The sequence below is a fragment of the Theropithecus gelada genome, chromosome 16 (genome assembly GCF_003255815.1).
Source record: "Theropithecus gelada isolate Dixy chromosome 16, Tgel_1.0, whole genome shotgun sequence".
Classification (NCBI taxonomy): domain Eukaryota; kingdom Metazoa; phylum Chordata; class Mammalia; order Primates; family Cercopithecidae; genus Theropithecus; species Theropithecus gelada.
In genome coordinates, this window is record NC_037684.1 from 16,026,656 (window position 1) to 16,038,852 (window position 12,197).

General features: G+C 44.7%; 1 protein-coding gene and 1 non-coding gene across 4 annotated transcripts in view; one reads left to right on the forward strand and one right to left on the reverse strand.

Annotated features, from left to right (window-relative positions):
* Positions 1–406: 406 nt before the first annotated feature.
* Positions 407–471, forward strand: LOC112610450. The gene has a single exon (XR_003116351.1). It is a non-coding gene; the product is annotated as a U7 small nuclear RNA (small nuclear RNA).
* Positions 472–1,330: 859 nt separating this feature from the next.
* The window catches only part of MSI2 (musashi RNA binding protein 2), a 430,970-nt gene continuing 420,103 nt past the window's right edge, over positions 1,331–12,197 (reverse strand). For 2 of the 3 annotated variants that reach the window (XM_025361540.1, XM_025361543.1), the window contains 3 exons: positions 10,924–11,078; positions 8,971–9,043; positions 1,331–6,444 (listed from right to left, as the gene is read on the reverse strand). In XM_025361540.1, coding sequence (XP_025217325.1) covers positions 9,002–9,043; positions 10,924–11,078 — 197 coding nt within the window. In that variant the 3' untranslated portion in view covers positions 1,331–6,444; positions 8,971–9,001. Of the gene's footprint in view, positions 6,445–8,970; positions 9,044–10,923; positions 11,133–12,197 lie in introns of all 3 variants that reach the window. The other variant, XM_025361542.1, reaches the window with a different exon arrangement.

The window sequence follows — 12,197 nt, forward strand, 5'->3', positions numbered from 1 at the left end:
ACATGTATGATCCACTTGGCATACAGTTGGTGCTCCTGTTCCCTGTTCTGTCTCTCCTTAGGCTCCTGGGCTGGGTTTGGGCCTCCCCCTTCTTTGAGCTGAGCAATCAGGATGAGGAAGATGGCCACAATGGCCGGCCTCATGTGTCTGGCTCACTTCTCTCAGAATTCCTAAAAGGGATTTCTCACGTCAGCTCCCATTGGTCTTTCATTTCTGTGGGGCAGCAGGGATTATACTCTTCTCTCCTGCCCTTAAACAATGTAACGAGACACTGTGGAGGGCTGTCTGTGGACACACAGGAGGTGGGCCTGGAACCCAGTGCTCCTGCCTCCAGCTCCAGATAAAGGAATGCATCTTCTACTGTCTCCTCTAGGACCCCAGTGTAGCGGGAATACCTTAAAATTGTTAGTGTTTCAGCCTTTTTAAAGAATCTTGTCTAGCTGGTTTTCTGGTTTTCACTGGAAAGCCCATTTTACAAAAAAGATAAATTTGTTATATGCAGGAGACAGGAAGTTGGAGGAGGGACCCAAGAAGGCCATGTCCTGGAGACTACAGCTTTTCTGGGGGCAGGACACTGAGGAAGCAGCTAAGGGACACTGGCAGGCATTGTCCTTCATCCACGCTTCATCCCTTGCACACCTCTTGGCCTGGTGTTTCTCTCCAGGGCTTCGAAGCTGAGGAATCCACTGATTCAGAGCATGCTGTAGCTGTCATCATCAGGTCTTGGGACTTGCCCTCAATGTACTGGGTGTCAATTCTTTTGTATCCTCTCATTTGTTTGGTAGAGAGAGGGGTGGAAAGTATTGCAGATGATCTATCTCTACATCTTTAGTTTTGTGATTCTGCTGATTTCCAGTAGGCAAAACTTTAACCTCCTTGAGGGCAGAGGTCTGATACCTGTTCAGATCCCTACTCAAGGGTTGTGGAATGTGGTTTGGCGCCTTCTCCCACGTGCTGTTGATAACTGAGGACAGCACCCAGGAAAGCCCCTTAGCTCCTTCCACCATTTGGGTCCTCTGATCTGCAGGACCTTTGGGGTTTATTCCCTGTCCACCCATGGGTTCTGTGTGCCTTCTGCTGTTAATCTACGCCACTCTCCCATCTGCTTTTCCATCTTAGTGCTCTCTTGCCACTTCATAAAAATGGTGCCACAAGCTCCCTGGGGACAAGGCAGGGGCTTCTTCCCTGCTGGAGGCCCGTGGCCAACATTCACGCTGAGGGGTGAGGGTGGCAGGTGCTATTTGATGAGATCCTCTCCCGCTCAAGCAAAACAACAGGTCTCCCGGAGCCCAGCCCTCCTCTGCAAGTGAAAGAATACCAAACAATTCTGTTCAAAACAGTTTATTTTATTTTATTTTTTTTTTGTCAGACAAACACATTGATTTCTGGACCACAGTAGAGGATGGAAACCTTTCACAAACTTATTTATTTGAAAATACAAATATAAAATTATACTTTCCACATCTGTGATGTGAGAGACTGCCATCCACATAGTAATTTTTTACAACAGGGCTTTAAGAAAGCCACACACAAAGACCTGAAAGATGCTTGAGATATATATATAGATAGATACATATATATGTATATATATAAAAAAAATACTCACTACCAAAGTTCTCATCAGTTTCATACTAAAGTATAAAAGTAAGGGTGAGGTCAGCCACAGTGCTAGGGAAAGTTTTATTTAGATACATTTATGTCCACATGAAACGCTTAGACTTGCATCCTATTACATATGGAATTCGGAGTTTACAATACACCATGAACGGCAGATTGGCTAGCCCACGCTACTTAAGAGGACACTCACAGATTCCACACGGGATGGTACATTATGTACAGAATACAGTAGTAGAGAACCTTCGAGGGAGGTTCTGGAACTTTTGTCTCTCAGCCTCCAGCCCCCTCCCCCATCATGCCCCTGCCTCCCGGAACTGAAATCCTGTCTGAGACAATACATTCTGATTATTTGATAGCCAGGTGTTTGGATTAAGGTTGCCCCCCCAGCCCCCGACAAGAGGGGTGGATTTTATTTATATGTTTTTGTGTTTTAGTTTACTTACTTTTTTTTGGTGGAAAAAAAAAAAAAGAAAAAGAAAACAAACATATTACAGTATTAAAGTATTGCTTAACTTCCAGCGTCTCCTTGTGTAGTGTCTGTGCCCAGGACGGGGCTGAGCTGACGTCTGCTAGTTGTCTGCTTTGGGGTGAGGGTGGGGAAACCCGCCAGTGTCTTTCTTCAATGTGCTTGCCTGCAGTCAGTCCTCTGCTCTACCCACTGTCTGCCTCCCTTGGAAGATAGCCTGACTTGTGAAGCACATTCAAGAAAAAAAAAAAACAACTCCCTTCCCCCACCAGCCCCCCACTCTCCCTCTGTCCCTGCGTGCCACTTGCAACCGATAAAGAGAAGTATGAGTTAGTGTTTCTTTTGTAAACAATTTCATATGCAATATAATACAGAAAGCATGGCTGACCTTCAATAAAAAATGTAGTAAACGATATTGCTTTATTCTTGAATATGCTGCAGTGAGTGAATGGCAGAATGAAGCAGTGTGGAGGTGGTGGAGGAGGCTAAGTCCCTAGCCCTCGTTTGCACTAAAGATCAAAATAAGTTTTGTTTTTCTATTTGGAACCAAAAATAAAATTTTTTCCCCCAAAATCCCCAAATGAAAAAGAACAACAAGCAAAACCCACCCCCAAGAAATCAAAAACAAAACAAAACCAAGAACAAAAACTGAACACCTTTCAGGTCATTAGAACCAACAATTACCCAATGATTTTTATACTAGTCTAGCAAGATGTGTGTAACATTCACTGGCTGTGATTGCTGTGCAGTGAAACAGTAAATTGACAGCAATAGAGCCATGCTACCTTAAAGTCCAAGCTACAAGTTCAAATTAAGATGAAGGTTATGAAGGATAAAAACGCAAAGGCCTGTTGGGGCTTCGTTTGAATCAAGCTAATGGGCGACTGGGATAGAGCGCGAGGCTGTTTGGTTTTCCCAATGGATATGAGGAAGGCCACGAGCCAAGTCTGTGGAAGCTGCTAGAGAGCAGACCAAGGCTTGGTCATATCCGTCAGCCCCATGCCCAGCTAGAACCGGGAATGGGTCCGGGAGCTAATGCCACTCACTCGCCTCTGCTTGGGAGGAGAGGAGTTCGGGGGTCTCAGGCAGATGGATCTGGAAGCCAGAAAGTCACCCGGTGGCTGTTTGATAATTCCGGGGAAAAGCCATCAGCCAAGAGGGTTTCTCCCCCAGGGAAGGCGAAAGGTGGTTCCCATGTTCGCCATTGAGCTTAACTGAAACAAAGACAAGGCTGAACATCAGTGCTAAAAGAATTTACAAAAATCTTTCAAAATGGACTTCTAGATGGATGGGGGGACTAACGTGAACCTTAAACCTAGGTAGCCACATTAAAACATATCGGATTTCCACAAGATTTGTGCTATGGGCTACTGGGTCTCTTCAAAAGGTATATAAACATCTAAAACATATTCACACAGATTATCAATTTCTTCTGAGCATTCTTAAAAAAATATTTTTCTCTTAGTAAAATCATTTTAATATACCATGCCTCCCTCTTTTAAAAAATAAATTAAAAAAATCCAGTTTTGCATATCTAGCATTAGCATTTAAGGTAGTATGGCACCCCTTCACAGTGGGGGGGGGAGGGGAATCTACAAAACGCCGTAGAGTCCGCCGGCATTTTAACATGGTGAGACCTTGGGTTAGTTGAAACCACATCAGATCAGCTAAAATAAAATTAAACTTGAAATTGAAAAAAATAATTAAAGGAAAAAACTGCCCCAAAATTATTAGCTTTTTTTTTTTTCATAAATAAGAGAAAGTTCTATCCTTACTGGTCCTAAATCTGAATAACTATGTCTAATTTTTTTAAACCTTAATTATGTTATACCTATCAATATGTACTAGAAGAAAGAGGAGAAAAAAAGTCGCTACACTAGTACCAGGACAGCACGCTTACAAGATAGCCATTTTATACATTATTAACATACAATGATCAACAAAGAGTCTTCTATGAGGTGATGGGGGATGCAGAGAAAAGGAAGGGAAGTACAGTACATCACCAACATGGACAAAATAGGAATTAAATTCCCTCGTCTAAACACTGAATTTCTGGGAATTTACTATTTTTTCTTTCTTTTTTTTTTTTTTAAATAAAACTTCTGTTTTGTTTTTTATGACTTGAACAAGTTTTGATATTTTAAAAGCGCTCAGCATTTAATCTGGTTGTTTGGGGGAAAAGAAAAGAAACAAAGAAAGGAAAAAAGCAATAAAAAAACCTCACCAAACAACCTAACATTTTATTAGAAAAACAAAGAACATGATTTTTTTTTTAATTAAAAAAAAATGTTGTTGCTGTTTCATTAGAATTGAAAAAGGCTTTTTTCTTTCTTTCTGAGTTAGCATTTTGGAGTCTTTAGTTTGAAGATGCTTTTGCCCTACCATGTCTGTGAATGTCTACATTAGTCTACTTTGTTAGTAAAATTTATAAAAATAGGAGTGCAGCAGCTCTTTATAATAAATGTCGCATTCAGTGTCTCATACTGGCTGTGCCTTAAGTACCAAATTTATAAACGTAACAATTTAAAAAATATTAATAAAACGTCAATATCACATTTTAAAAAAGAAAAAATATATATCCACACTACAATATGTTTTAATGCCATCTATTGAGTTGTACTTCTATAGTTGCTGTTGCCGACCTATTACCAATATTTAAAAAAAAGTTAAATTAAAAAATATCCTTCATCATAAGTATCTTTCCCCAACCGAGGACCATATATTATAACAGCCAAATGTTAAACATGTGCAAAGAGGAAACTGTCAGTTTTTCCCACCAGTCACAGTGCAGTGATGTTTATACTTTTTATTTTTAAAATTCTGTTTACATCTACAATAAATTAAAAAAAAAATTCTTCCATAGCCTCTCTGGTGATACTTGCAGCACTGAGGTATTAAAAAAAATATATAAACCAAAAGGTTGCTTTCCTAATTTGTAAATAGAAAGTGAATGGAGAAAGGTTGTATTAATGCAGGCTTATCCACTCCTGGCCCATGGGCCCCCAGATCTGGGAGCAGGGTGGGGAGCAGGGGGAGAAGAGAGGCAAAGTGTCCTAGGAACCTTTGGAGGTGCTGAAATGATTGGACAATAGAAAATGATCAAATATTTAAAAATTAAGACTGAAAAAGAATATCCCCCCCACCCCACCCCCACCCAAGCCAAACAGGTGTGCTTTGAAACTTTAAATATGTTAAATATTAAAATTGTAGCTTTGTTTTTAAAAAACGTCTTGGGAAAAGCAGTTTTTCATATTTTAAATAAAAATCTAACTAGACGGTAACATTTGAAGCTGTGCACAGACAAGAGGTTAATAGGCTGGTACAACACTAATACAGTTCTTAGGTCTATCACACAGACAAAGGAGCTAAACAGTGCTCTAACTTGTCCTGGGGTGGTCCTGGCAGCTGGGCGATCTTCATCTCAGTAACTGACTTGGCCAACGTTCCCTTCCCGCCTCCTTCCACAGAGCATCAAACTGCCTGGGACCGACTCCCTCACAAAAATATTTTTGATTCTCTCTTTCTTAATAGTTTCTATGTAGTTAATGGAATTGTATTTACAACATTTCTTTTTTAGAATTCACAATTTCAAAAAACCTTATAATATCACCTCTTTCAACAGAAAAAAAAGCACTTATAGAAAAGGAGGACACCCAAAACACTGTCGTCCTTACCTTATTGCCGAAAATAGATAGACTCAGATTAACAAAGAGACATCACAAAAAGAACTGCTAGAGAGTCTGTTAATTAGCTTACTACATCTCACTTCTTCTACAACGCAAAATAGAAAGCTCATGCCCACCTCCCGCCCCGTACTTCACAACTTTGCTTCAGTGTGTGCTCAAGTTCCACCTGAAAATTCATACAGTCTCAGAATTGGTACCACAATAGGGAGAGTAATATTACCATCTCAGCATCCTTTAAAAGTGAGAACAGAACCAAAACAAGCAAAAAAAAAATTTTTAAGAAAAAATAACTCCTTAATATAACAATTATACTATGGTTAGCTTTGAACTAGATATTAAAGCTATGTGACTACTGGACTAAGTCAAAATCACTACCAAATGTGATTCAAAGAGATTTAAAAGGAGAATGGGAAGAGAGGAAGGGAGAGGGAAACCATCAAGAAAAACAAAACAAAACAAACTGAAATCATGGGTTATATACACATTTAAAAGCTGTTGTCTTATATTACAGCAGATTTGTGAGATGATGAGATGTAGTCAACCCTCGATCCGAAGTGAGCCATCTCTGGTTGGGATGGGGAGTGAGGCTGGTGGGGGTCCAGGTCTGAGGACATCACCTAAACAAAGGGCCACTCAGAAACTTCGCCCAGTCTTGCCTGGACATCCAGGTATGCTCTGCAGGGTGGGGAAGGCCAGGATGTCCAGAAGAAAACATAAAATGGAGGGGAGAGGGGAGGAGAAAGAAGTGTCAGACAAGTATGAGATTTCCTCCACTGTTTTAACTAGAGTTTCAAAGATGGACTTCATTGCACTACTGAACATGTATGAAAATCACCTGGCTAGAAGCCTACTGAGATCACAGCTTTGGAAATCTGACACCTAAACCACGCCTGATACTGGGGAGAGGACAAGGTTACAACTCTTCTTGCTGATTTGATGCAGTACCATAGGGTTCTTGAGGTAATGGTGGGAAATGTGGTCACAGGGGTTGCAGCCAGATGGGCCAACTGCCCATTGACCGGAGATACCTTTTTTCTGTTTAAACTTCTGTTTCCAAAGCTAAATGTTAAAAACAAACAAACAAACAAACAAAACCCCGCAAACTTTTGCCTTTATTAGATACCCATCAATAACTTTTAAATGCAAACTTACGCTAAAAGATCATACCACATACCAAAAACTAAAGGTCATGACACTAAAAATATACAACAAATCACCAGCTTTGGTTACAGGAAACAAAAACAGGCCCAGGATTCACAGATGTGTTAATTGAGTCTCCCTGAATTGACTGCGGGTGGAGGGTGGGGGGTGGGGGGTGGGGAGCGGGGCCTGGGCTCCTCTTTTGTGGATGGCGCTAAATGTCAGAGGGTCACCTCTGTTGGGGACAATGTGTGTGTCTGACCAGTCCTTCCTAACTGCTGCGGTGCAGCCACGTGGCTCTATGAGTTCACCTAATCCATTTTGGAAGGGGGTGAGTTGCTATCACACTCTTGGCTACTTCGTCCTTCTCTGGAAATTGAGTCCTAGACTTAGATGAGGGAGGATGGGCTGGTAGCAGCCTCCCCCATCCCATTCTATCCCGCCCCACCCCTATGGAAAGGCTTTAGTGGCCTTGGGGGTACATGGAGCTGTGGGCAGGAAGCCCTACACCACTCCTTCTCTTCCAAGGGAGGTAAGGAGGGAGCACAGGCAGCCCCAGTGCCTGGCCTTTCAAGGGTCTGCTGTGCCTGGTAGTTGTTTAACCCCCTCTTCATGTGACTTCACAAAGGGCTGGAGCCATCTTCAGTCTCCGGAGTTCTTGGTGATATCAGTTGTCCCTGCTCCCAGAGAAACCTTACTTCCTCTGGGCCCCCAAACCCAGCTTAATTAGTAGCGAGTAGCTTTCCTTCAAACTGTTAGTGGCCTCTGGCTCTGGCCAGCAATGGCTGGGTCAGTGGTCAAGGGGAAGTGGAGGCGAGGGGTGGGGGAATTCACACACATGGTTTATTTGGTTAACAGAGGCAGTTGCGTTAGTTGAGGTGATCCCTTAGCAGCAACATTAGAGAAATCCAAGAGATTTATGGAGCTCAACTCAACCCAGTTCTCCACCTGGTCTGACTCAGGAGCCAGGAGCAATCCCTCTCTAGGAGAGAGGCATCCAATGAAGTGTAAGCCTGAAGTGGCCAGTTCATCTCCAGCCTTGTTTCTCCTACATCCCAACTCCAAGAGTGAAAGGCTCTGGTGCCCCTGTGGGATTTTCCTAGTGGAATACATTCCCTGGCCTCAGCTGTCACTCTCTCTTTTCCAGAGACAGATCCATGTTCCAACCTCACAAACTTAATGTGCTAACACAGTACACATTTAGTGCTTTCACAAGGACAACCCCTCTCCCTTGCTGGTGTTCTTCCCAAGAAGGACAGATACTCACTTCCACAGGAGTGTGTGGCAAGGGGCTTCCTCACTGCCCCAACCTCCCTCTCCTCTCTTCCATCCCCTCCATATCCCCATCAAAGTGATTGAAAAAATGTTTAATTAACTTGAGCTCAGTTTAAAAGGTTAGGAAACTGGCAGGGATCCAAATCCACGTTACACAGGTGATGTCGTTAATTTAATTTGCTTTTCGTGCAGTAATCTGGATAATTACTCAGTAGTTACTGGCAAAAATGTTTTCTTTTCACTAAAAGATGGAGTCTGACTGTTTGACTGCATGAACCCCATTGGCTGAGCCCCAGCAAGGCCTGGGGAGCTGAAGGGGCCCAGCAACTCACAGGGCCAGCTCAAAGGACCTCCAGGAGTGGGTGGCCCTGGCCCCCATCCCTGCTTCCAGGCCTAGCAGAAGCCCAATGCTTCCCTGCCTCTATCCCCCTGGGACGGGCGCAGCACGAGATCTCCTTCCAGTTTCCCACACTCTTGATTGTATTTCAAGACAGAGAAAGATGAAGGGTGGGGAAGATACAGAAAAAGAATCCAAAGAACCAAATTAAGAAAAAAAAGAGAGAGAGTCAAAAAGGTGGGGGTCATGATTAAAAGCTAGAGGAAGGGATGACAGATTAAAAGACTGGATTTGTTTTTGCCCCCACCCTCCTGAAAAGGGGTCCAGAAAGAGGAGAGAGAGAGATGTGGATGTGATGAGACAGGGGCACGCACGTACATGTATGACCCGTGGACATACATGTACGGACACACCAGCAGGGCGGAGACACATGGCAGAGACGGTAATACCTCAGAGTGAGATGGCAACGAAAGCACCTGCTCAATGGTATCCATTTGTAAAGGCCGTTGCAATCAAAGGTCCCTAAAATTGCACAATTGTTAAGGTCATCAGTGTGCTATACATGGGAACAGACTGTCACATTCTGGGAAAGGAAATTATCTCTAGGACTAGTTCTGTGGTTGCCAGCATGAATATGTAATTCTGAGACACCGTGCCATGAGGGGCCAGGATGACATCCTCCTTAGCTCCAAACCCCTAGTCCCCACTCCCTCCGCCCCTACCAAGCCTATCTGCTTACCCAGGGAAAAACCAAAAGCCAGATTCAGAGGCGTGGGTGGGTGGTGGGAAACGGGGGTTTGTGCCCCCAGTGATGGGCACGGCTGCCTTGAACCCCAGAGTGCAAAGATAAGTCTCTGTCCACAGTCCCAGCGGCTCTAGCTGGGGAGAAGAAATCCCGGTGCAGACAGACTGGGATGCTTTCTGGTTATTTCAGAAAAACATCACAGCCCACAGGTCAAAAGACCCCGGTTTTCAAGAACAAATTGGGCCTGTGTTTCTGGATGCTGAATATGGAAATGAGTTGTGTTCTAAGTAGTGATAGATGGTCCCCTAAATTGAGCAGCTCTCAGGTGAATAATAATATTCTGGATTTGGTACCACAGTTGATCCGAGGGGATTAGAATCATTAAACTACTGACTTAAGTGATACTGGCTTGGGAGCAGAACTGAACAAGGACCCACCCTGCACAAGTAAGGCTGGCAGGTGTGTGTGCATGTGTGCGTCCGTGTGTGCGTGCATGCATGTGTGTGCGTGCATGGATGTGTGCGCGTGTGTGTGTGCATGTGCGTGTGTGCGTGTGCGCGTGTGTGTATGAGGGAGGAGCTCCCAATGCCAGGGGGCATGAATGAGGCCACCTTGGTGCCCTAGACTGTCTGCACGTGTTTTGTTCTCCGCAGCGTGGCCCCCAAGGCAGGGCTTGCCAGCTGTTGCTCAGAAGCAGAGTCTGACAGGAACGCGGCCTGGGACTGCAGACGCACCCATCTTAGCTCAAAACCAAGCTGCCTCCAAAATGCTGAGGCTGGCTAGGGCAAAGGTTGGCCAATTTTCTGTTTCCAAAATGGAAGGGACAGCGAGCAAGTGGGCTCAGGCACATTCATGCTCACACACACCGGGAGGGAGAAGAACAATACAATCTGAAAACAGCATGCAAATCTGTTAAGCAAATCTCCATTGCCTGGATTAGTCAGATTATAGAACCACAGAGCATTACAAATATCAAATGCATCTGGCCTTCAAGGGGTGGGGGCTGCAGCTAAAGAATGCAAATGGGAACTTACTTGGAACCTGGAAACTGTAAGAAACATTAGCAAAGGAAACTGCCTGGGAGAGGGCTTGGACCCCCACACCACCTCCCAGGCTCCAGCACTGCTACTGGACTTTAGATCAGGGGCTCTGTTGACTAAGGCTCCTACTCTGGTGGGGAACTGGGACATTTCCCAGCTTTCAGGTCCCAGCCCACATGACAGTGTCCAGAAAGTGGGGATCAAGGAAGGTGGCCACTACTGAGGCCCTATTACGTGCCAGTGCGTGACATTATTTCGAATAATCCTCCCACACTCTTTGAGGAAAGTACAGAGATGCTGGTTTTGCAGTTGGGGAAATGAGGTTCAGGCGGGTCATCGAAGTGGCTCAAGGATGCACTGTGTGAAGGTGATGGAGTGGTGAGATCTGAACTGGACCTGCCCATGCTCCTTCCGCTCCATCACACAGCCACACGAGAGGCACTCAGGACACGTCTAAGACGACGGAGGCTTTAGCCCTCAGGAGCTGGTGTGATGTTGATGGGGACCCTCTGTCCTCTCCTCTGCCCCCGATTTTGGGCTTTCCTGGCACACCCACAGGCCACAAGGAGCTGGTCAGGAAGGAGGAGGCAGGAGGGCAAGGGAAGGCAGGTACTTACAGCTATGCCGTGGCCGAAGCCCGAGCCCGGCTGTGGGCTGGCCGCACTTATGTAATTCCCCACTCCGGAGTCCTGGCTGGCAGGGCCATAGAGATCGGCGACAGGTCCTGGGCTGTTGGCCCCCGGGAAGCCTCCGGGCCGCGCCGGGTTGGAGCCTGCCGGGGAAGCGGGCGCGCCAAAATTCGGTTGAGCACTGTAGCTATTCAGGACTGGTGTGCAGAGAATAGAGCTGGGTATGAGGCCAGAAGCCAGGCATGCACCGGTCATTACAAGCCAAACACTTGAGAAAAACAGCTGAGGCCCAACTTCTAACACTCAACCAAGGCCATGCGAAAACATCAGCAGGGACTCAAGAATACTCAGCCCAGGCTACTACTAAGAAGCTTGGAGCTCCAAAAATATAGAGAATAAAAAAACAATCATTCAACACACTACGGCAACCAACCGGAGGTGCTTCACTGCCCACCAAATTATCACAATAGAAATAGAGATATATATGGAAGAAAGAGAGAGAGAGAGAAAGAGTTTTTTTTTTTTTCACATCTGAATTGATGCTCATGCAGTCTTCTAGATCTGGGCACGTTGAGACAGCATTCACATCCCATGCAAACTACAAAGGAACTAGTTTTAGACTACACATTGTGTTAATATTGATATTAAAACGTGACAGGAAACAAAGCAATTTGTGTCCAGGAAAAAAAAAATCTTTGCGGAGGGGATTTTTGATCTTTTCTTGTATGTGTGTTTCACTTTTTCTTTTTGGATCCATTAAATGACAAATTTGTTTTGTTTTGTTTTTTTTAAAAAAAGACAAAAAAGATTTCCATTCTCCATCCCACCCCCTCACTCCCCCCTCCCCACTGGCTACTCCCTCCCTTCCCACCCTTCCCACTCATAACCCTGAATGAAAGTCATCAATACTGAACGTGGTCGGAGGATGGGATATGTCATGGAGAGTTTGGGCATCTTGACATAACAGTAATGATGGCGGCAGAGAGTTTCCTTTTGGGGTGGAGAGAAGGGGATGGAGGGAGGGATGGGGGGGAATGGTAAACCTGGAGGCTGGGGCCAGAGCTGGGGTGGAAGCCAATGGTTCTACAGGACACCCACACACTCACCTCCTGCAGGAGAAGGAAAGGGGGGATTTAAACCTTTTTTTCCTTTTGTTTAAAAAAAAAAGACAAAGAAGTATGAATGCAGAACATACCGCCTGAACCAATTCATAGCTAAACCATAGCTGATCAAAATGCCTGCTTTCTCTTGGTTATCCTGCA